The sequence below is a fragment of the Bombus terrestris genome, chromosome 7 (genome assembly GCF_910591885.1).
Source record: "Bombus terrestris chromosome 7, iyBomTerr1.2, whole genome shotgun sequence".
Taxonomy (NCBI): Eukaryota; Metazoa; Arthropoda; class Insecta; order Hymenoptera; family Apidae; genus Bombus; species Bombus terrestris.
In genome coordinates this window covers 14,372,831-14,397,032 of record NC_063275.1, presented here as the reverse complement: position 1 = coordinate 14,397,032, position 24,202 = coordinate 14,372,831, and the positions used below count along the sequence as shown (strand labels likewise).

At 39.4% G+C, this 24,202-nt stretch overlaps 1 protein-coding gene across 6 annotated transcripts in view; it reads left to right on the top strand.

Annotated features, from left to right (window-relative positions):
• Window positions 1-24,202, top strand: part of LOC100645287 (discoidin domain-containing receptor 2) — a 220,535-nt gene that overhangs the window by 92,392 nt on the left and 103,941 nt on the right. For 5 of the 6 annotated variants that reach the window (XM_048407894.1, XM_048407895.1, XM_012310312.3 and 2 more), the window contains exons 4-5: window positions 15,988-16,232; window positions 23,217-23,319. In XM_048407894.1, the coding sequence (XP_048263851.1) occupies window positions 16,052-16,232; window positions 23,217-23,319 (284 nt within the window). In that variant the 5' untranslated portion in view covers window positions 15,988-16,051. Of the gene's footprint in view, window positions 1-15,987; window positions 16,233-20,401; window positions 20,687-23,216; window positions 23,320-24,202 lie in introns of those variants that run through there. The other variant, XM_048407896.1, reaches the window with a different exon arrangement.

The following is a 24,202-nucleotide window of genomic DNA, read 5'->3' as shown; positions in this document are numbered from 1 at the left end:
CATTCAATTAATATGTCGATAATGTCTGACAATTATCGTCACGAACTACTTTATCTCCAAGCCACTATTACATGCTAAAATATTTTCATCGACAGCTAATCGCGCGTTAAACAAACTGAAATAATCCCTACTATTTGAAATATCCTGTATAATAACAATTTATCAGTGTGCTGCTACAGCTTAAATTCTAACATTTCTCTTCGTCTAACAATCAATGTCCAGAACTGCTGTATCTATCAGCAGCCTCTTCTATCACAGGTTAAAATATTCTTGTTAACTGCCAATGTTCCCCATCAAATAAACAGATGGAAATGATTCGTACTTAATTCGAAGCCTACCACTTTTCGTTAACGTTAATTCTGGTTTCCGGCGTTTCATAATAAACGACTACTTTGCGCCGTGAAATAGTAGGCGTTAAAGTTCGCGATAAAAAATGCTACGGCACCCCGTCGTAAACCGGCGCACTCTAAAGGGTGAATCATAATTGCTCACTTTGTCGGCGCGGGGGCGCGGGCGAAGCGCAGGCCAGCCTGTTAAAATATTTCCTCCGGCTGGCGGCGTTTATTGTTCTCCCTGTTGCCATTTCGTCGTGATAGGCGGCCGCATGCGCGCGCGCGCGCTCCCTCGTCAGCGCGGCCCACGAAATGTGCTTTTCACGGATACGACGGCCGCTCCAATCAAAGCTCGCGTTCCCTTGCCGAGGAACTGTTCCACTCCGAACGAAATATCGCGAGATTATGCAATTTGCGGGAAACACGCGAAACGCGTACCCATTGTCGTTCCGGGGAGGAGGACCGACGCATCTGGAATACTCGCACAGCTGCTAATTTATGATTTACCGTTACTTTCCCTTTCTACGACCAGCGAGTGTATGGATCCTCGCGTAAAAATGAAACGAGCCACTTGTATTCGTAATTTTCGGTACGTTAAGCGAAACTCGGTGCGCGCACGAAAGGACGGAAACGCGGAAATTGGATGCCGCGAAGATTTGTTTTTCGAAGGAAACAGGTTGGAGAATCGACCGAGCGTTTAAGGGTTGTCGTTGCGAAGCTTCAGTATTTTTAAATGAGGGCGTACAAAGAGGAAAAATGGCAGCTTTTAGGTTGAAAATGTTACGAGCTACACTTGCGGGAAAAATTGGTTGGCTGTTTGAAAATGCTGATAATTGAATATTCGGAATATTTGACGATCAATTTGGAGCGATGTTTTTAGAAGGTTGAATAATAATGTTGATTGATTTAAGTAATGTATTGACCGACTGTTTCGGTATAAAAATAGAGAGAATCGTTTGAAAGTATCCAGCAATTGGATAAAATGATTGGTAGCATGAACGAAACGATAAATCAATATGCACGATATGTAACAGTCGATTCTGTGTGAACTCTGTCAGTGCGCTTTTACGTAGCCATCAGGTGGTGTACAGCTGATACGAAACGCTGCCAGGAAAACACGATAAGTCAACAGAACATCGATTTAACACGATGGGAAAACCTTTGATAAAATGATTTTTACCTAGGGAAGACAACATCGTTGTTGTACTTACCTTTCTTTTTTCCAGAAGCTATCTCGTCTAAAGATTTTCTGGTCGTAAACCAAAATTACTCGTTGGACGTAAAATCGTGAACAAGTCGTGGAACGACCACATTCAAAAGTTCCACCGCGAATAGTTTAGCGACCGTTGGTTACTGACGCGTGAAACATTATTCTATCTTGCGCGGAACAAAGGTTCGCTCTGGTCTGGAAAAAAGTTAAGTCTGTCCATTGTTCCTTCGAAGCATTTGCTTTTCTTTTTTCAGAAGCTAGACTCGAGTCTAGCAATGGAAACGTTTGCGTTTCGAAACCAACGAAATTCTCCGCCGTTGAGTCCTCCACAACGAGTTTTCGAGTTCCGCGCGCGATTCATCTGCACCAACGCCACTGTTTTCCACGGACAATAGCGATACATTGAATAATATCGGGCCTGCTGGAGGATATTGAAACATTTTCTGCCTTACCTTTTAAATAGCTCGTGAAACCGCACTTATTGTTTATTGCAAAATATCGCACAACAAGTTCTGTCGTGTATTGTCGCGCACGCGCGATATTACGCATTTTGTATGCGCAAGTATAGAGGATGGAGCGTGTGTGTAGACGCATCTTGTATTACATGCTGGCGTATTTGCGTGTTGCTTTACATACTGGTGAGTTTGCGCACGTGCGCACACAATGCAGGTCAGCAGATTTTGATGGCTGGATTGGAATACAGAGAGGGCTTCGATTTGTTGTGGGAAGGACGCACAAAGGTTTAAATGGAGTGGAAGTTAATTACAGCAAGTGTGTTATATATGGAAGATGTTCGAACGTAATTATTATGATTCGTGATTTTTCAATCAATCGGCGAATTGTTTTAAAGGGATTATTTATTTTCTGGTCGAAGGTCTAACATGTAAAACGGCGAAACATTGTTAACCGGTTGACCAAACAAATAGTACAACGTAAGTGAATTTCGTCATGATCCTAGATAAAATTCAAACCTCGTTTCTACCATGTTGAATCGGACTATCGAATTTTGTACTACATCGAATAACAGCAACCGTGCTTGGCAAATTGCAAGCTGACGTTACCCATTCAGAAACAGTATCAACTTCCATATCAGACAACGTCTTGTATCCTTCTCGTTTTACAACGAACTATCAAAATTCACATTATCGGCAACGTTTAACACAATAGAAGCTACGTAGAAAAGCACGGTGCATTGTACGATGCCTTTGAATTTTATTTTCTGTTGAACTATACACCGACACATTGTTAAAGAAGGATGTCAAAGTGCCTGTGAGACACATAGATGTTTTTTCATACAACGAAGTTGATGTGATAGGAGAAGAAAAAGTCGGTCAATACGTGTCGATTAAACAATGTGCATCGTGTTTAGCCATACCATTCGATGCAGTTATTTTTGTTATGTTATATTCGCTTAATTAATATAAAATCACTTTAATGTTAAATATTTGATAATTTGTAGTTTAGCATTACACATTGTGTATTTTCTGTTTAATAGCTCGCTTTCATCATTGCGAAAGGGAGTTGTTCGTTGATAAACAATTAAATTCAACATTTTATACGTTATTAAATTACACTGTCAGAACTTGGAGAAAGTTTCATTGGCTGTTGGCTTTCAAAGTATGTGTCAAGTCTCCAACGCTAATAAGGGTTCCTTGAGCGTGCGGCGACCTAGATAAGGTCATAAATCACCTCCCAAAATATCAAGTCTACTTTACCCCCTACTCGAATACCAACCATTGTCCACTGATCCTAAAGCTCACATAACGCCAAAATCGATCGCAAAGTCACATCCTAATGTCACGCTGGCCATTAACCAATGTTAAACGTTAAATCTTCGAAATTACTGTAAAAGTCGTAGAAATGCAATGACAGGAATGAGTTGAAATCTAACCAGCGTGTAAACCAGAGGTTATAAATCTAACTAAGGGTACGCCAACCGTACTGCGATTCGTGATTTAATAATCCAACCATCATCCGATAATCGGAATTACTCCCTTCTCATCCAAAACACAAATTCGATCGTGTAACATTAATTTGTGACAGAGATAGGATGTAGAAATTGCATTGCCTGTACCAATATCACTACGTTGCGAGAATATCAAGCTAAATGACACCCAATAGTACGCAATACTATTGAGAATATGTAAGTCAGAATTTATTTAAATTTCATCATACTCAAAGATGATTTTAAATAGTTACATTCAAAAGTTAAAAAATCGCGAAAGATATAGCGTGCGCGTCTTGTATTCTTAGTTTTAGGATAATTATTTATTTGTTAGAACTGTGGTTCAATTACTTCATTTAAAATACAATCGTTTGCTTTTAAACAAATAGTCGATGATCTAATCTGTTGAAATTGCGTAAAAGAGCGTCGTGTCGAAAACTCAAATGTCAGTTTCAGCTGACGGATAAAATAAAACGTTTTTATTTTGAGAAAATACACCCACAGTTTTCCTTCATATCTGTACGTAAGTACAACTCTACTCGTGTAAAATATAAATACATATATACGTGCAAATCTTATATTATCAATACTACCAATATTATTTCAATCTATTTTTAATTAACAAGTTATCAACGAAATACTTTACTGATTCTAAATTAACACATGCAATGCGTCGCACAAAATCAAAGGGGTTCCTGATAGCGAAAATCGATTTTTCTGTAACTTATGTTCATTCATCCACACGTAAGAAACGAAGAAATCCCAATGGCGCGTATGTTCATCGTCTCTCGTATTGAATGTGTTAATCAAGAGGACATTGAAATAAAAATGAAACGAATAAGATGAAAATAAAATAAATGAAACGAATTATATATTATATTTACTGTAATATTCTTAACACTTAAATTGTAAATGTGGGTATCCCGCGTTCTATCTCGATCAGGTTGAGTTCATCGCAAGGTGGTAGATGAAAAATCTTTCTCTTCCCCCGCGTAAAAAAGTTCTTTGGCAAAAGTTTTACGATAACCTTAATTTAGAACGTTTGTTAGTTAGTTTGTAAGTACCAACTACTGAAAAATGCATCGGACATGAAAGACCCACGTTTACACTTTATGAACACCGTAAAAACGTTTACGGTCCAAGGGTTAATTTATATTAATATTTATTCGTCTATTAAAACAAGTGCTTGGTCCGGCTCGTTTATCATAATACATTTGTTTTCATTAACTTAAAGCAAAAAATCACGCAAAAGTATAGCAGTTATATAAAAGAAAGTGTCCTGAAAATTCGAATACAGGTCAAAAGCGAGCATCGCCCTGCAGTTAGTCATTGACACGATTCGAACACGTGTAGGTCGCATTGGTCGAATGTCGTATTTGGTCGTGTACTTACACAGGTCCGTACGGACGTCGTAGTAGCACGATGAGAGTCGCGTTGGGCTTAACATTGCCACGACATACCTGTATATCATACAGGACATCGCGCGTCGATCGCGGAAACCTGGCCGGCGTCGATTATTGCGTTAGTCGAACGGAAATTAATCGGTCGGTCGCGACCGCTTTTCGCCTCCGGTGTATCGAGTTCGCGTGATTCGTTCTTTCGGCGGGGTGCGTCCGTTTTATGCGATACGCCATCACCCCGCGCAGCTATGATAAATACCGTCGCCTGATTTTCATACAACCAACATTCCACCCTCCTCTCCAAAATTCCGTGGAAAATTTACGAGAAATCGTGGATTCGACGGATTCCAGGATTTATGGAGATTATATTTAGTTATTGAATTCGTTTCGGTGCGCTCGGCTCGTTGTAAACGCGTCAGCTCTTTATTCGATCGACTCAGTGTGAGGATACGTTTCGATCGTATTTCTCTTTGATTCGCTGTTGGAAGTGGTGGAGAGTTTCGTTTTCATGAGCATTTTTAGATATGAATAGCGTTTTTTTCTTTGCGTTTACGTGCCATTATCGCGGACTGAATATATCAAGAAATTTAAGATTTTCTGGTGTCATCAAAAAATTAAAAACACCTGCGGAAATTTCAATTTTTTAACTACAATGGTAAGTGGTAGATTGTTCTCGCCTGTACCAATTATTACTGAACGTAAATCTGGAAGATTATTATGTATACGTTGCAATTATTTAATCTATATAGATAATGTATTATGCCAGAGTATGTTTCATGGAATAATATTCCGGTGTTCGTGTGTACATTCGGGTGTACAGGTGCATTCAAATTTTTAACATGTATCTGAATAACGCTTTGATTCCTAATAACCTCTGTCACTATAAAAAACGCTAATTTTGCTAAAAAGATAAAAAAAATGTTGAAATTTTCGAGTAGTCCCAATTCGAGGATCATTTGCTCTGCGTGGATTTGATCGGGGATTTTAAAAACGAACTCCATGTTATTTCTCGTTATTTAATACGCAGGCGGAAATTTCATGAGAGTTCGAAATATTTCTCGTCGAGCGATTGCTTTTATTTTGACCAGTACATTTATTAAGACCGAAAATCTGCCGTTTAGCCGTCCGATAGTTTTACTCGATTGCCGAGTAAGCACGTTCTGTGAATTCCGCTAATTGCTGTGCTGATTGGCGGAAATTCAACGTGTCCAGCCGTACAGAGTGAATGCTGGTCATTAACGCGTTTAAAAGTCCTCGAAATGTTCGAGTTCTACTGATACTCGTCTTCCGGCGCGAGTCGAGATTCCGAAATGTCTAGCACGATCGTCGCATCACGCGCAGAATACGAATTCGAATTCGAATTCGAATTCGACTTCGAGGAATACTTTCCACGACGTCCTATTTTTCGAAATATAATTAAAATTTCACTTTGTCGGTGGCAGTTCCGCTACGTCGAAGCTCCGCTCGTTAATTCGATCCCTTTTCCTTTAGAATGTTACCCGGCGTTTCCGCCTTCAAAACGTCGTTTCCCCGTGAATATTAACGCCGACCTCTATTTCTCTCGCCCCACTTCGTTCTTTACCCTTCTACTGGGGTCATTTCAATGCGAGACACCCATCCACGACGGTGTCGTTTGTATAGCAATTTAATTAAGTAAAGCTTTAACACAGATATCTGCTTTCCCGACTAATGAAAAATATAAATTAAGTCGCTTTAATAACAGCGCTGCACTCGGAGAAGGAATAACGAGCCGGTAAAGTATCGTCATCATTCGTGCATCGTCCCCCGTCTTCCTATCACTTGATGCGAAAACGAGGGAAAAGAGCTCGTTTTGTCGTTTGCAATCACTTACACTTAAGATTCGATCTTTGATCCTTTTAATTAAAACACGGACGACAATGGAGGAAATTAAAACTTGTCGAAAGATTGAGAAGGAATCGCAGATTTCTTGGAAAGATATCGACAAACAGGTTTTATCAGAATTTCAGTGGAGCAGGTTGGGCATTAGTCAGACCTCGTCGAGATTCTACGATTCGACGTTTGTGTTCGTTGGCGTTCTATGCTAAGGGAATCGCTCGATTTTAGAAAAATTCTACTCGCTATCGAAAGCTCTGCAACGTCGACTCCTTGTCCATTATACGTACAGTTGAAATGGTGTAGAATTTTTGCGCCGTTCCGTGAAATCGATTTCGATTTTTCGAGGGCCGAGACGAGCCACGCGGTACTCTGTATTGAAATCGAAAGGACCGTCGGAAACTTTACAATTTTTCCTGAGCAGACGATAAACGTTGCACTTTGGTCAACGTTCCGTATATTTTCCGTTGAATGCATGTTGCTTTATCGGTTCTTCGATTCGGTAAGCTGAAATAAATCGAAAATGGACGAACGCCGCAGCGACAGCGTTCCTGTCGAATATGCAACGATCAAAATACACGAGAGAGAGCGAGAGAGAGAGAGAGAGAGAGTGAGAGAGAGAGAGGGAGAGAGAGAGAATCAACAGTAAAGATCGATCGCATTTTAATATTACCAACTTGTGCTTTTTATATTGAATCACTTTCTTTTAAAAAAAGACCAAATTTAACGATATTTCACATTGTAGATAATTTATAATTTAGAAACCGTGGACCTTTCTATCGAATGAAAATATTTACTTCTATATTATATATACTTATGTACAGAATTGACGTGTAACACCGATTAATTCTCCATGTTCGAGCTTTTTGTAGAAACTTTGAACTGCAAATTTTTATAGAAACAAAATGTAGGATAATTCTGAACAACATCGTTAAGCCTCCCGTAGACTGCTAACACGTTTCCATTTCAATCGTTTTGTAACAATCTGAATAAACACCAATCAAATAAACAGCCGAGTACGTGAACTACATTTTTGTAAGAGAAAAAGACATAACAATCGCCAGATCATTTTCTTCTCTGTCAGAAACATCCATTGCTATTTACCCATCGAATAAAAGATTTTCTTACTTTTTGGCCACGATAAAGCGCGTAATCGCCTTAAACGAATCTGAGACCGACGATACGCGAACGTCTTCGTCTCATGAAAATTTCACGTGAGCTGTGCGCGGACGTCAAGTTCTAGATCCGACAGAGATCTTTACCGGGCGACAAAGTGTCACGGTGTTCTCCCGATCGAATAACCGTGTTTTCTCGAATCCCCCGACCGTTCGAAGGAAAGAGACGCGATTATTCGAAGGTAGCGAGGTGAGCAGGGCAGAAAAAGGTTAAAGGAGAAACGATCGAGTCGCAATTCAAACGGAATCCTGAAGCTCGAATACGGCGTAATCGAGACGAGGCACGCGTTATCGATTGATCTCTCGAAGGTAAGCTGGATCCATTCACGAAAAAAGAAATGGTTGGACCTAAGGTGTATCTAACAATGCTCGGGAACTACCTACATAGATGTTATCCTGTTCGAAGAATCGGTAAATCCTTGCTTAACGACGATCGACTTAGAAGACTTTATAGTTTCCTACACTTTTCTCCCTGTAACACGTTTTCTTCCAGCCCCCAGGGAGGCTTGCTCACCGTTCTTCTCTTTCCACCTTTTCCTCGCCCTCAAGTAATCCGTGATACATTAGCCGACGTAAAAAAAAAAAAAGAAAAATAACGAGTTTTACGTTTTTCATGTTGTTCGAAACTTTAATAGGTATATCAACCTTGAGTTTTATTAAATGTATTAGACTTACGACCGTACGAAGTTAGAAAGTTATCCTTGAAGAACGAAAATTATTCCACTGTTGCTGATAAACGATTATTCACAGCGAAAGATCGTTATAAATAAGAGACGTATTCTAATTGCAATACTGTTAGCTTCAATAACATAACACGTATATACAATCCTTTCGTGGAATTTAAAAATTCTGAACTGTATTGAAATATTTTTGTAGAAGCAAAATATGCAACGCAAAACCATTGAAATTCATCGAATTGGTTCATTTCCCCCAAAATTTCTCTGTCCCATTATCATGACGTTTGATAAAAAAAGAAACGAAAGTGAAATACTAAATACCTTACGTGACAATCTTGTTTCCAATTGCACCTACTTTGCCGTATTCGCCGATTGTCTCGGCCAGACTGCGTTATTTTATTGGAGCGTTCCCTCGACAGGTCACGACGGCTAGCTGAAAATCTTTCTTGAACGAAAGTGTCGGCGGGGCTTGGTTGTCCCAGGAGGTCGAAGGGTAGCTGGCAACCTGTCAGAATTCATTAACTCTGTCTCTTGTATCGTGTTTTTCCCTTTCCACGAGGAAACATGGTTCCCGGGACGGGACCGTTGCACGATTCGCAAAACTCGGTCGGAAGTTGGTAAACCGGCGCCGCGGTGGTTCGCGAAAAACCGCCTGCGATAATTCTGTCTAGTTGGTTGACGACGCGTAAAGGATCCCGCGGGATCCCGCGCGGATAGAAAATCGGTTAAAGAAACTGGCAAGTTGGAAAGGGAGACAAAAAAAGGCCAGGGAGAAAGGCTGACTGGTTGGACGAATGGAAAGGAATGAGCAGTTGGGGGAAAGAGGAGTGGGATCGCGAAGAAGGAAACGGAATAAAATTTGCATCCGAAAATCCTTTCATTCGGCTCGACCCCCTCGCGTATCCTTGGTCTGTTTCTCTTCTGTCTTGTCTGGCTTCATCCCGCGATAGGGCTAGGAACGTTGGCTCGTCTGCATACGACGTAATGACGGTGCTCGACATCCCGTGAACGGAAGAAGGAAAGTCCATTGGACGGAAGCCGGGCTCGCTTCCGCATCGTAGAGCCTGTTTCGTGTCCCGTAGGCTTGTTTGCCTTGCACGGGCTATCGAACCGACACAAAAGCTACAACAGGCATCACTCTAGTTTGGGTTCACTCTGTGGAACCTATTCACCGATATCGTTTCTGTCCCCTTTCTTTTCTTTATCGTGTTTGCGCACCTTGTTTTCGATCCGAGTTTATAACAGCTAGATTGAATGAATCGATGGACAGATTGGAATTTGATCGACGATTTCCGCTGGAACTGAGAGTCCGCTTTACGATTTTTTCGTAATTTATCTTACATTTAAATTAGAGGCATTCACTGCTCAAGTGCAGCACACCAAAATATTATATGTGGCGCGAAGAAAGTATATTTCATGATTTATACGGATGATTCTATATTTTTGGTATTAGAGTGTATAGATAAGCGAATAAAATACCACCCACGAAGACTTTATTAATTAATTTTCAAGCTCAAGATCATCTTCATGGTACAAATTCTTAAATGAAATTCTATCAAACCAGAATCACGATCTATACTTTTACCAAGCCTGGTACATGATTTATCCTTGCACTTAATTATTTTTATTGAAGAATCAAAGTTCAAATTATAATTGAAACTAAGTTTTCTTATAGGTATAACGTATCTTTGTCGAGATGGAAACAAAATTCGAACCACGAATGCGATTCGATGTTATCCGAAATGTTAAGGATATTAGAAGTAGGATATCAAAGCATGGAATATGGTGGAAGTTCGCGTAACTGGATTTCTTTCTTTGAAAATGCCCTTCTTCCGTTTAAATGGGAAATTTAAGTACCTAACGATCCGCTCCTTCTGAAACATTGAAAACGGCTTTTTGCGAATGCGTCGGAGATCCTTCGGGTTAGACGACGAGTCTTGTGCTCGGAATTAAATTAAAATTAAACAGGTCCTTTACTTGTAGGTAAAACTTAGCGTTCCAGAGGTCGGGGAAGGAAGTTTTTTGATATTCACAAATGGTTGCTCGCAAAGAGTACTTGTTAGGTGAATTGCTCGGGAAATTGCTCACAATCCGACGATTCTCATAGAACTACGCCATGTTGTATCAGGAAGTAGATTCGGTTATGTTATTCTAAAGGCAATTCAGACTTTCCAGAGTATAATTCAATAGAAATTTGAGTGTACCGGAGTGACCGGAAACGACGTTTATTTTTAACGTTTATTAGATAGGACATCTAATGAATTCGATTCTTCGCCAGATAACGATGTTGACCCAGTTTTATTTTACATCAGCGTTTCACCTTTCCTTAGCTTTTTCCCATAGTTGGTATTTCTCTATTTATCGCACGATACAATGGTACAAAGCGTAAGTGAGTAATAGGATATTCAATGCGACGTTGTTTATTTAAAATTTATTGCGATAGCGCATTAACAGAAAACTTATGCCAACTCGTAATTTAATACACTGTGTTTTTGGTCTGTGATAAATTACCTTCCTCTGAGTCATTTAATCGTTCTTAGAATCAATTTACATGATTTACTCAAAATGGAAACTCGTAACGCACACCAGAGAGAGGGAGAGAGAGAGAGAGAACTTTCTGGTTAAAGGATTTTAGAATTTAAATGAGTAACTGTTAAAGGAAAAGGAAAATGAAAAGCTGAAAGCTCAAGACAGGACATTGTTATAGGTTGCAACGTCGGATCCCAGCGTCTTTAAAATTCAAATACACAATCGTGGAAAATAAAGAATGAGAAAAGCGAATTTATCGTTTTTTACGTTGGATCGCCTTCCAGAATCCGATTAAAACGTTATGAGAAATAAAATATACAGAAACGTCTATAAGCCAAAGTCTAGAGAATTCATTATAGATCGCGAACTCAGATTTCAAACGTCGAAAAATTCAAGTAAAATAAGGAGAGCAAACCTTGTTAACTCAGCTCGGAAATTCCTTGGCTATCGAGTTAAAAAATTGACGACCTTGGCATCTAAATATTCCACCGTTGTATATAAAGGGATTTGCAAAATTCATTCGAGAAATCATTTCAACTCGCAAAGCGGAAATTTTTCAGAAAAACGAGCAGTTTTTCGCGGTGTCGTTTAACAACAACGGTGTCACAGTTCAACGAACTATCGCAATGTTGTGTCACTCTAACAACGCACGGTTTACGGTTGCGTGTAATTCGATCTTTTCCACGCTCGTTATTGGCTAACGATCGATAGTTGCGAACAATTAGAGTGAGAGTAAAGGGAAGCGAAGAATATAAACTGAATGATCTCTCGATAATATTTTTTGCCTTTTATTTATTTTTTTTTTTCGTGTTTTAATCGAACGAGTTTCGTCGCTCTATATTTTCCGTTGGTTTTGCCTGATCTCGACCTACCGACAACAAATCACTTTCGTCGGAAATGGGGAGAACGTACAACCTAATTCTAAACGCGTGGCCACGTGATCGGCTATTCAAAGCGTCCGATCTCGAAGTTCCATTATAGGTTTCGGGTACATGCATACCACCATATCTTACAACCTCAATACAGGACGTAACACTTGTTTCTGACGGCTTTACGAGCCTCTTCGTATTCTATAGCTATATATCAGATAGTACACGGGGTTGGCCTCGCATCCTTGAAATGTTACACGGAAAACAAAGACGTGTTCTTCCCCGTTCGTGTGATATTGAACTTTGCCATCATATATTTATATCAGATAAATTGCGCCAGCTTTTTCCCATTTCGCCTGTATCATATAAACGATAAAAGCAGAAATTTGGTCTCATTTCTTTTTCGAGTAGCTTCGGATGATTGAAATAAAATTATTATTGTACTAATTTACATGTGGAATTTCTTTTTGATACGTAAATTAAATCAAATAGCTATCTTTCGATAATTATGTCTAGAACTAGCAGAGTAAAAAAATCCACAATTATGATTTTTTCTAGTTTTATAAATCTACAACGTGATGCATACCTTGTAATTTTAATAATCTATTGAATTATTTTTCTTATCTTTACTCATTTTATATTCATTTCTTTAGAACAAGTTTCATACTTCTGTTCCCAAGAGTTCTAATATTAATCAGCGATATATTTCCCTCACTTTCTCCAATTATTTGTTATTTCTCTATTTTGTATTCATTTTTCATTGTCACGTTTCATCGTTTATCGTTTTGAATTGAATCCTCAAAAAAATGCACCACTTACAACACTACAGATTAAACCAATGCGGTAGTTTAACTCCTAGAAATGTAACTACAATAACTAAAATTTAATTGCTAATTCAGGTATTATTATTTCCTTGTTTCATTGAAGGCTTTGCTCACATATCTGTCACTGACGCACAGTTTCTACTTACATCGTGAATATCCAAAAGTTAAGGCGCATTCAATTAGCGCAAGGCAAATCCGTGTTGCATAAATACAGGCTTAATACATCACATGCCGTTTTAATACCACTATAATGTTGCCAGATTAAAGTTGTACCGCTACTAATTATTTCTAGCCCTTCCAGACTATAGCCGGATTGTTTAGAGCGCGGCCTCCCTTTCGCTCGTACAACCGCTCTACCCACTCGGACTACATACGTACATAGTTGTACACGGTCCGGGAACTTCCTACATAGGACGACGCGGTCGGAATAACTAGGAGTTTCAAACGAATCCCAGGGACGCTTGGTGCACAAATCTATAGCATAGGGGAAAAGGTCGTAGACGAAGTTAAACGACAGAAGTGTATGCCTAACGGATGCTGACGGCAATTGAATTCGGTAAATGACAGAGTCTTCCGTTTTGATCTTTCGATTAATATATTATAATGGAACATTGTACTATAGGAATGGTTCGATCGCAATCACATTTTCATTCATTAAATATAAAATCAAACGTATAAACCTACATTTATCGATGATAAAATAAGAGTTACATTTTTTTTCATCTTTCGCACGACTCACACAGAATTCTCTTATTTTTTAAGCATACCTGAATCATAAAGCAGTCCGTTGAAAAATCTCATGCACACATTCTTGAAAGAACGTAACACATACGGACGTTACTTTCCCATCGAACAAATAATTTTTCTTTTTGAATAGACAAAATTTCCTGAAACCTTAATAAAATTCGTATATTAACTCGTATTGCAGGATAATTTCTACGTGCTTCTTTCGACGGATTCAAAAGTAGAGCGTGATAGCCGCGTGAATCAAGAGCATTCAGCTTCGAGTGCTAAAGGCGTGAAAAAATAGTGTTGCAACTGAATGCTTGAGATCATAGATCTCTTAGGAATGCCCACGTCAAATGAATCACATAGGGAAATACAGAGAGGGAGAGAGAAAATGTGCGAATGTGAGAATAAATGGTCGTAGGAAATACGTATACCAGTGTTTTTCCGAGCATACAATGTATCTAAATCACATTATGTTATTATTCAAATATAATATTTCTCGCCTTTCATATTCTACGTGTCAGGTCTATCTATAATGTAATGCAACATTTCTAAAGTATGAAAGAATGTTAGTATGTACACGGATTAAATTCGTTTGTATATTTGATAATTCAAATAAACTGGGATGTATACATTCTTTCATATCTGATAAATCAAATGAATGTAAATGTGTACATTCGTGATGCGAAATTTTTGTTTGGACGCCGTACAAGCAAACCGACGTTAGGATGTCCGCGAGATATGTCAGACGTTAATGTAGCAACGCGAAGCGCATTTGCAACGCCGGTTGTCGTCCATCATCGTCTACACGCGTGAGTTGTGTAAGCTGCGCGTTCGTGTAAAGCAATTGCCATTACACGGTCTCTTAACGTTTTCTCCAGGAACGATCGTGTTCATTAATAACGAAGGCGCAATTAAAATTTTATAGCCGACGAAGTTACATTAATGAATTATTCATGCAGGACACGCGTGATTCTGTGTCTACGTATACTTTGTAAGATTTCTTGTACACGATTTTAAAGCTGGCTCTGACCTACATCGGGGTGAAAAGTTCAATATCCTTGAAATAAAAGCAATCTCGAAGCGTGAATAATATTCCGCGTTTTTTTAGCGAATACGTCTGTGGAATCATTTTTCTCAGAGTTACGATAAAAATATATTATGTGAAATTGATTTTAAATCCAAATAACATGAAATAAATTCTCAAAAAGAAAAACATTTCTATGTAAATATCAACTTTATTTGTTCATTTATTATTAGATAAATCGATCATTGATTGGTTGGAATGTATGGTAAAGCTAACTACGATTTCCTCTTTCAATTAACAATAATTACAAAGCGTATGATTTGACCAAGCGCAAACGAATGCTATTAATGCTATTTAACAACATGACATTTAATTGAATCCAATGATGTAGAAGTCGGTCGAGCTTTATATGGCACACAACGACCCGTCCGATCCTCATTCGTGCAGATAGGGGACCTATAGAACCTTATCCGACACGATGGCAACTCGTAGGGCCTGATTTAATGCGAATAGAGCATGATTGGATTCCATTCCATACAGACTCGATTGGATCTTATTCAACGCCGATAAGATTCGATTGAATCACATCTGATACAATAAGGTTCGATTGAAATATGTTTGATATCTTCATCGATAAATCATTTGGCAGATATTTCAAAAGATTACAAAAATATTCCTGTTATAATCCAGAAGCGTTAAGAGAGACTCAAATCTATTGTTTTCGCGTCTGACCTAATGCGGTACTATTCTACTGTGGCTGCCTGTTTCAATGATATACCGGTAGATCTGTGTTAAGAAACTATAGTAGAATTTAGAACTGTGAATCGCTGAAAATTCGATACATAATCTTTTTAAGATTTAGACACATTTAAGTTTCATTTAGTTAAACAGAGTCGAATCAAATTTCGTTGCGGTGAGATTATGGTTGCACTTGCTACTTCACGTAGGCAGTGTGAATTGAAGCGGGAGCCGAAGCTTCCGAATCGAAGCAGTTCTACCGATTTCAAAGAGAAACGATCAAGTTTTGGAAGACCGAATGTCAGGTCGAATTGTACCTGTTTCAAAGAGTTTCGATTGTCCTCTGTAACATCGGAGGATACCTAGTCGAATTCCACTGTCGTTCCATTGTGCTCGAATCACCTTATGATAAATTCAACCACCGGTTTCATCGATAAAATACAAGTATGAAACATTGTCTTTGAAAGAATATCTTAATCCGTTTATTAACTGATCGTTTATCTCTTTATACGGTTTTAACGTCAGCTACTATAATATTTTGAATTCGAAGACTTTTACAGAGATATAAATCGTATTAATGTCAATACGTCGACTTATATTACCAACGGGTTTGAAACGTTTGTCAGTGACGTTTCCGTGGCGTCTGCAGAGGATTAACAGGGATTATACTATGCGCAGGTTATCGGCGGGAACACTCACCACCTTTCGGCCATCACGATGCCAGGAACGTGCTCGATGACCGATGCGGTCAGACTCGTCGACAGTTAGTGATGAGGAGGAGCAGGTTGTCGGCTCGCCGATGGCTCAGGTCACCAGCAATATGCCAGTTCTCGAACCCAAGCGGGATCTGGGTCCTTCACGAGGACTTCTGATCGGCGTTTTCCTCCTGCTGTCCCTGCCACGGTGTCGCTGCTTCGACTTGGGTAGGTCAAAAGTTCAACATGTTCTTATAATATGAATTATGTTTCGTTTTTAGTAAAACAATTCATTGAGGATGTTATTTCTGTCAAATACTGCTTTACTATAGTAATTTTGATTTGTCAAGTATACATTGCATTGAAAATGATCAATATTTTATTTTTGACATAAATAATAGTTTCCTATTTGATAGTGAAAATTAGTATCATTTTCTCTTTTCTAGAAATAAATTTTCATCGTTTAACATAATTCTATTTAGTAGCATGTAGCAGTAAAGAATTGAAACCTGCAACTGTGGTTTCGAAAGATAATTTAATGAATCAGTTTAATGAAATAATGTAACTTATGAAGCATTCCATCCTCGGGAGAAATGGATTACATATGGGTTACATATTTCATAAAACAGAAATCAATATAGAAAGTGATAATTTAAAAACACTTTTAAATTCTTCTATGAATAAATCCTATCTCTTCTGCAATGACCGTAACAATAGAAAATGTCAATTCGAATATCAATCTCTAAGTAGCTCCTCGCAATACGAAAGACGTCTCATTCATTCTTTTCGGTAATATGATTACATAAATATCCTCATCCAATAAACGTCATCAGACACATACAATCATGCCCGGTTCATAAGAGCGTAAAAAATACTTGATATCACGGGGGGTTAGAAGCTTCTATAATTCACTGGTTGAGCCGTAGTTCAGCAGCAGGTGTGGCCACGATGACCGTCGTTAAAGCGATTTCGACTGGCTGGAAAGGAGAAGATTCTCACACGAATGGGACACGGTCAACAGCCCACGTCCGTGGCTGTAGTCTGTCGTGGAAAACGTATACCCGGTGTCGTCTAACTCATGGTTCGCGTGGGTCATTTCGCCAGATAAAGGAGGAGGAGGTGAAACGAAGGAAAAATATTGTTCCATTTGTGCGGCGACTATTCCACGAAAATGAATTTACCTTAGTTTTGTCTTTCCCGTTGTCTTCCAGCGTAATATCGCCGGATGCTAAAGCGGAGAAAAATTATTCTGGAATTTTTTTCCCCCTTTGTTCTCGCGCGTATACACACAGGGGAAAACATACTATGCGGCGAGGTTAAAGTGGGGATGAGGGGTAAGCTACGCGACATGCAGCGCCTCCAGGGATTCTGCACGGATTTCTTTTCCCTTGATACGATACGACAGAGACAGAACGAGTACAAGCATAAGAGAGAGAGAGAGAGAGAGAGAGAGAGAGAGAGATACAGTTTGCCCGAAAGTCGGGCTGTAAAATTTAAATTTTTCTACTATGCGCATTGGCAGCGACGAGATGCAAGCAAGCCGGAAGCGAGTGCCACTTTGGCCAAGGTAATATACAATTACTACGGCGTGTTGCACGCGCCAACGAGATATGTACGTAGTCGAATGCGATTCTTGGATGCGACACGGACCGCACGAAAATTTTATTGATTTAGCATATTTTCCCGGCATTCAGCCTGGAAATTGGAGGAAAATTACACGTGTACATACGCGGCTGTAACCGCGCGTTATGGAGTCCGCGAGATGAATTTGTAAAGAGGAACGAGGAACGTTTTCCATAGCATGCGATGTTAGCGCACCGTTTATTCGTTAACTGCGATCTTCGTGTTTCTTATTTTCGCTCGTATGGCTCGTTTTTTCAAATGTCGTGTCGCGTCACTTTTTATCATCCCTCGAAAGTGTCGCGCAAAACGCTCTGTTTTCCGTGAGAATTTGTTGTTCTGGAATCTCATTCGCGATGGACTTTTCTGATTTTTTAATTTTACTTTTACGATACATTATCATCAAGTTGCAGCGTGCTTGTGTTGAGAAAATTAGAAATAACGGTAAAATACGTGGGAACGTAAATGGAGATATTTGAATAAATCTTCAGGTAAACAATTCTACCCTCAAATTACGTATACATACGTGCGATGTCTGGAACTGTTCAGAATGAACCCCGTCGTTATTCAGAAAGATTAATATTCATTATTTTTCTCCGGGGCCAGGAAGTCGGCCGCAATGGAACTACGCACTCAGTTTCTATTGTGCGGCCGCAAATGAAATGTCAACGGCACGATGAATTAACAATACTATCTAATAACTGCTCAGACGCAGGCGAGCAAGCATACGGCATTGTGCCGATTCATTCGCTCGTGCTATACGCATCCAATGTCTCTTATTGCGTATCACTTACTCGTGATGTGTTTGTACATATTAATTATCATCAACGAAGAAAGTATAGTGGCTACAAACAATATTTGCGCACACCGGTATTTTCCAATGAAATGTTTCTTCATCAGGTTCTACATTTTATTTTTATACCTAGTAGAAAATTCTCCTAGCGATACGTAAATAATATGATAAATACAACGGTGTGCAGATACTTTCCGTAGTAATTATATATCGTTCGTGATACCTGTGAATTGTCTTCTACTTTATGCTTTTTCTTCTCTTTTGTTCTATCAGTTTACGTGTCGAAGAAAAACCGATCCGACCTCCCTTTCTTTCCTCACTCTTGAGATTTTTGTATTTCAATTAGCCAGGTTATTTGCATCGAAGGCAGAGAAAACTAGTTGGTTCCCTTTTCAGATGGATTTAATTAACGCCAAATATAATCAAGGCAACGCGCAGAGCTGGCTGCCGATCGATGGGTTTCGGTATTCATGAGTCAATAGGCCATATTATAAAACGGCTCGGGAAGAAAAATGGCGTCAAGGGGCGATCTTTCAAATTGCAAATTGATTAGCGCTTTTCTGGTACGCGAAAACGGAAACCAGTTGTATTTCATCGCTCCATGCGTCGCGTCGAATTTATTTTATTGAATCGGGCACTCGTTTTTCCGCCAACTAGTTTAATTAATACGCTTGAACAACGATGAACAACGAGCCCGCTTAAGGATTGGCAGTTTCATTCAAACGAAACTTGAATTATGAACGAACATTTCGGTGCTTGGCCTTCCGTGTGCTTTCGAAATAGAAACAATCCTTTCCCGTTGAATTTTCTGCCAAAGAAGATTATCAACCGACAAGCAAGATATTATTCTCCTCGTATTATTGTCTAGAAGCAGACACGTTTTCTTAAGATATTTGTGCATGATACAGTTGCGATTGCTGTTACGAGCTTCGTAGTTCATGAGTCCTCTTTGTCCGACTAACCATCAAATGAAAATAATCTAAATTGTACTGCGATAATAAACTACTCATAAATAGGAAGTATAAAGAACGATCGAGTTCGAAATGAATTTTGAATGATGCTATCCAATATTAGAAAATTAATCACTAATAATAGTTTTATTATAATTTCATCGCATCAACCGATCCGTTTGTCTCTGTTATTTTTACAATTGATTAATATTATTTGCGTAATTACTTACCTAACCTCGGATACTAGGTTCCAGAAGGAATCCGTCAGCCGTGTAACCAAGTCTAATTGGTGGTTATGTAGCAAAGCACAGAACTATTTTCCCTCCTCAGCCTTACTGAAACGAACAGAAACACGTGTCAGTTGCAAATGACAGTTGCTTAGAATATCAGACACCTATAGATCAAGTAATATTCCTATTAATTAAGATCTTTCTCCAAACAACCTATACAAAGCATTAGGTACGCGAAATTGTGATCGTAAGAACAATGAACATACGTGTCTCAAACTACGCCAAGTTTCTATTATATATACACAAATACCCGTATCTTCCTCTGTACGTTTATGCTACTGACAGATCGTTGCAAACCTTCTCCAATTCGAATGCTCTCGCAACGAGTCTGTCAGATCCGGAAGTTCCGTGCAATTTTTGGCCAAGAGAGCACCTGCGCGAGGTTCGTGGAACCGCGAACTACACAGTCGGTCTGTTTGCCGCGAGTTCGATAATTACAGCACGGCTCATCTAGTGGCGCAGTTTGCCCCAGTAATGGATGCTGCATAAAGAGGCGCAGTCGGTATTCTGGAAAGCGCGATCGAAGTTACACCGACGCCAGGATGGCGACAGTTCTAAGGATTGAATTGCAAAGAGAACTAGGCCGTGCCTATCTGACAAAGTACAGTTTGTACGGCGTAGACGGGCATGCATATTGGCAAGCCGGGGAACAATGGGCGAGCGTGTCGCACGGCAAATGTTTTATTCCAGTGAGCAATTATGTCAGTGTACTTAGAGTTTCCAACGCGTGTGCTCGTCGATGCGCCTCGTCGGGCAACTTCCCCTCTGTGAAGTATACGTTACTCCCATGAAGTTAATTTACCGCGTAGTTTTCATTATCTTTTCTTCCAAACGTTTTAATTTTCGTTCAACACCGGCGTAGCTACCTTTTCCTGTGAGAAACGACTCGTTGCTATTATTTCGGTAGAGCGAAAGTTTCGTTAAAAGTTTTGGATTTAAACGTAATTTCGGGATCGTCGATTTGTCAATGGATTTGTCTATGTAGCTGATAGTGAATAGTTTCAAGGGGAGAACTGGATCCGACGAGAGGTGAATTCAAATTAACGTAAAAGCAATTATTAGTTCGGCGTGGGATTTTAAGTTAACAGGGTACGCTAGCGAGAACTGTTGGTTTATTGTGCCTGGTCGATGTTGAGCGTTTATCGAAAGGAGTTCGTTCTGATTGTGTTTTGGAAATGATTGTTGAACGTGAGGAACTGCAAACAATCTCCCTGGAAATTGTCCTAAACAGAGCTCGGTGAATCAGTCACGTACTCCTGTTAACTGCTTCGCCATATCGACTTGCGTTCCTGCTTAGGCACTATTTAATCGTTCACCGAGATCTATTCATAGAACGTTCTCGATTTTACTATTCCGTTTGTTTTATCATTCTGCAGAACATAATATACCGTTAACTTTGTAAAATATGTTATCGAGACCATCGATATTAAGCAAAATTTTATTCGCCCGCGGTAATATTTGAATATCGAAGATAGATTCGCACAATGCGTAAATGATAATACAGAAATTTGGAGTTTTCGTCATCCAATTATCGTATACAGAATTAACAGAATTGAATTTTTCTATTATAAACTAATAACGAGCGAAAGTTTCAAATTGGAACTGATGTTTATAACTTCGTTTTTCGTAAAGTCGACGTTCGACTTTCTCAAAAAAGAAATGTTATTTTCCTAAATTTATCTAGCATTGGAAGGTGACAAATAATTTCGAATTTCAAAGAGGATTGAAAAGCATGATGTTCGCGATTGGCGTTATTCTATGCACTGTAATTTACAGAATCGACCGGCATAGCTCTTATTTTTAAGATGGAACTCTGAAAATCGATTTTCATCAATCCTAATCATAACGCGAATTAATCGTTCCAATCGTAAAATCAAAGTTTTCTGACGTACAGAGATAAAGCGTATTAGCGCAACAAGCGAGAACTCGCACGATGTACTACGTTTTAAGGAAAACAAGTTCGCTCAGCAACGTCTTACACGAAACTGTGATTCGTGCGCAAAGTCGGAAAACCAGTCTATTCTGTCTGTATGTATAAGACAATATATATACATACAAAACAGAACGGTGATGCAGGCGAGTTTGTAGAATTTGGAGAAGTAAGAAGCCAGGACGAAGTTTCGTCGTAGTAACACCGAGTCACCAACATGAACAGAAACTAACTGTATTACTGGTACGCATGACAATCGCAGTTGGTAGAATATCAACTCAAGTTGCGCGATTGCGACTTTCCAGCGACCCACATTTTGCAACTTCATCGTTCGTTAAGTCATTTTCTTGAGCAACAACTTTCTTCTAAACGTAGACGGCTACGTCTATTTTATCGTCATTGCAATATCCTCTATTCGAAAAATCATAAGCTTCGCGGCTATTTCCAGTTTAAAATCTTTACGAAAATTCGAAACTTCGGAACGTTCAAATACCAATCAAAACGAAACAAACATATTTCACTATTCAATGCGATAGAACATTGTATTTTTAAATAAATTAAATCAAATTTGTATTTTTAAATAAAACGAATAAAAGCAAACTTTCGTCCGTTATAACGCTGCTTGGCGAAAATCATTGCTAGCGTGTTGAATCTCTCAGGATGCTAGCCAATCCCACGTTCGCCGCATTCTGCAGTTTTGAAACTTTCCAACGTAACAGCACTGTCGTGGCTTAAGTGAACCGGCACGATATAGGCTGTCTCGTGCTACGTCACTATGTATTGAACAATTTATTACAGTTGGTTATCTTCGCATAGTTGTACAATCTCTCGTACATGCTATCATTTGTCCGCCAAACGTTTACCCGATAAAGTCACGTAATTTTTACTCGAACAGAGAGCAAAGAAAAGATTGAATCTTTTTAAAGAAAGGATAGCTTCAATCGATAAATATGAAATTAGGATGGTGCAAGATATTTGTGTCAGGTTATGGTTTTGTTTTATCGCAGCTAGTATTTTCTTTCCTTTCGTTTATCGTGGTCAACTGGCAAACTTTTACGGGGAAGGGAACGAGGAAGGAAGTTCGATCTCAGTTTGGCCGTGAACGCCGATTGGGTCCCTTGTGTGCACACAACGAAGTCACACGCCGGTGGCGGCTTCTGTTCCTGTAGATTTCGTTGGAGAATTTTCACACGGGCCCGTAATCGTGCCACTGCAAGCTGTACGTACATGTATTTTGCGGTAACGTGGCATTTTCCAAATGAATTCGAAATTCCCGGTGTAAATTCGAGCGTATAAAACAAATTATACGGGCGATCTATTAAAATCAATGCGACGATTGAAAACAGTTTGTTTGTCATCAGTCAAGTTTTAATTAGCTAGCTAAATAACAAAATACGTTAAATGCGCGCTCGACCCGTGGAAAAGCGTATTTTCTCGTGATTGTTCGTCGAAGTCCAGTTTATGCAGAGTTTCAACCTGAAAATTGCCGCCCGTTTCTCATTCATTAACGTTTAATTTTACGCACGACCAATCCAGTCCCACTCTGCTTAGTATAAAACGGCCCATAGTTGACAAAGCGCGCGCGAATAGATATTGAGTTCTGACTAACGCCGTTTCGAATCCTTTCAGGACAATGTACCGCGGCACTGGGCATGGAGAATGGCGAAATCCCCGATGAAGATATATCGGCCAGTTCTATGTACGATCCCAGTCTTGGCCCGAAACATGCCAGGTAAGTGAACAATGATATCGCGAAATGCTCGACTGCAGTTAAGTCGGCCATTTTGATTTAGCGCTATAGTTTCTGGCTTTGTTGAATGCATGCGAATGCTGCTTGATTGCAATTAATCGATACGAAGGATCTGTTGCTTGAAATTCAAATTCCTTACTAAAACAAGGTGTTAAACCAGACGAATACATTGGTTTTCTTTATCGGACGTTTTAACCAAAAGTTATTCTCCCATTCGTCTTAACGATTTGCAAGGGAAAAAAGGAAAATAATACAAGATTAAGAAGTAGAAGAAACGAACCTAAAAAAGTTGTACGATTGTATCAGAGAATCGGCTTTTAATTCTCGACCGTTAAAGAGACACGGAGTATCGGTTTGCCAGAAGTTAAAGAAGTAAGTACTTACGTTGAACATCGGCCAACTGGTTGGTTTAATCAACTTTGCCCAACTCTCATCCCTCTTTTTTCCCGGTTGTTGGATTAGGTAACGATTCTTTTCTTCTCGCGATACACTAACCTAACTACCTTATCTCGACGATAGAACATTTTTTTCTTTTCGCAATATGTAACGATACGTTTGCTCAACACGCTGCAATACATACATAACGTGTGTTGGATAGCGGTGAGCGTTTAACTCGGTCGAGTATGTAAACGCAGCGGGTCGTTTCCGACGCGGTGGATATAAATCTCGAACGTTGGAATGATTAAGCTCGATAATTCGACGTCTGCGGCTCGGAGGTTAAGCCCTCTAATTGCGTCCAGATTCTTTCTGTTTCGCATTCTGGATCGCGTGACGCGCACGAACGTTTCAACAACGCGGCTGCCGGCTGGTATTTAGCGAGTCCACTAGGCTGCTCGGTTTTATTTCTTATTACAACGGCGAGATT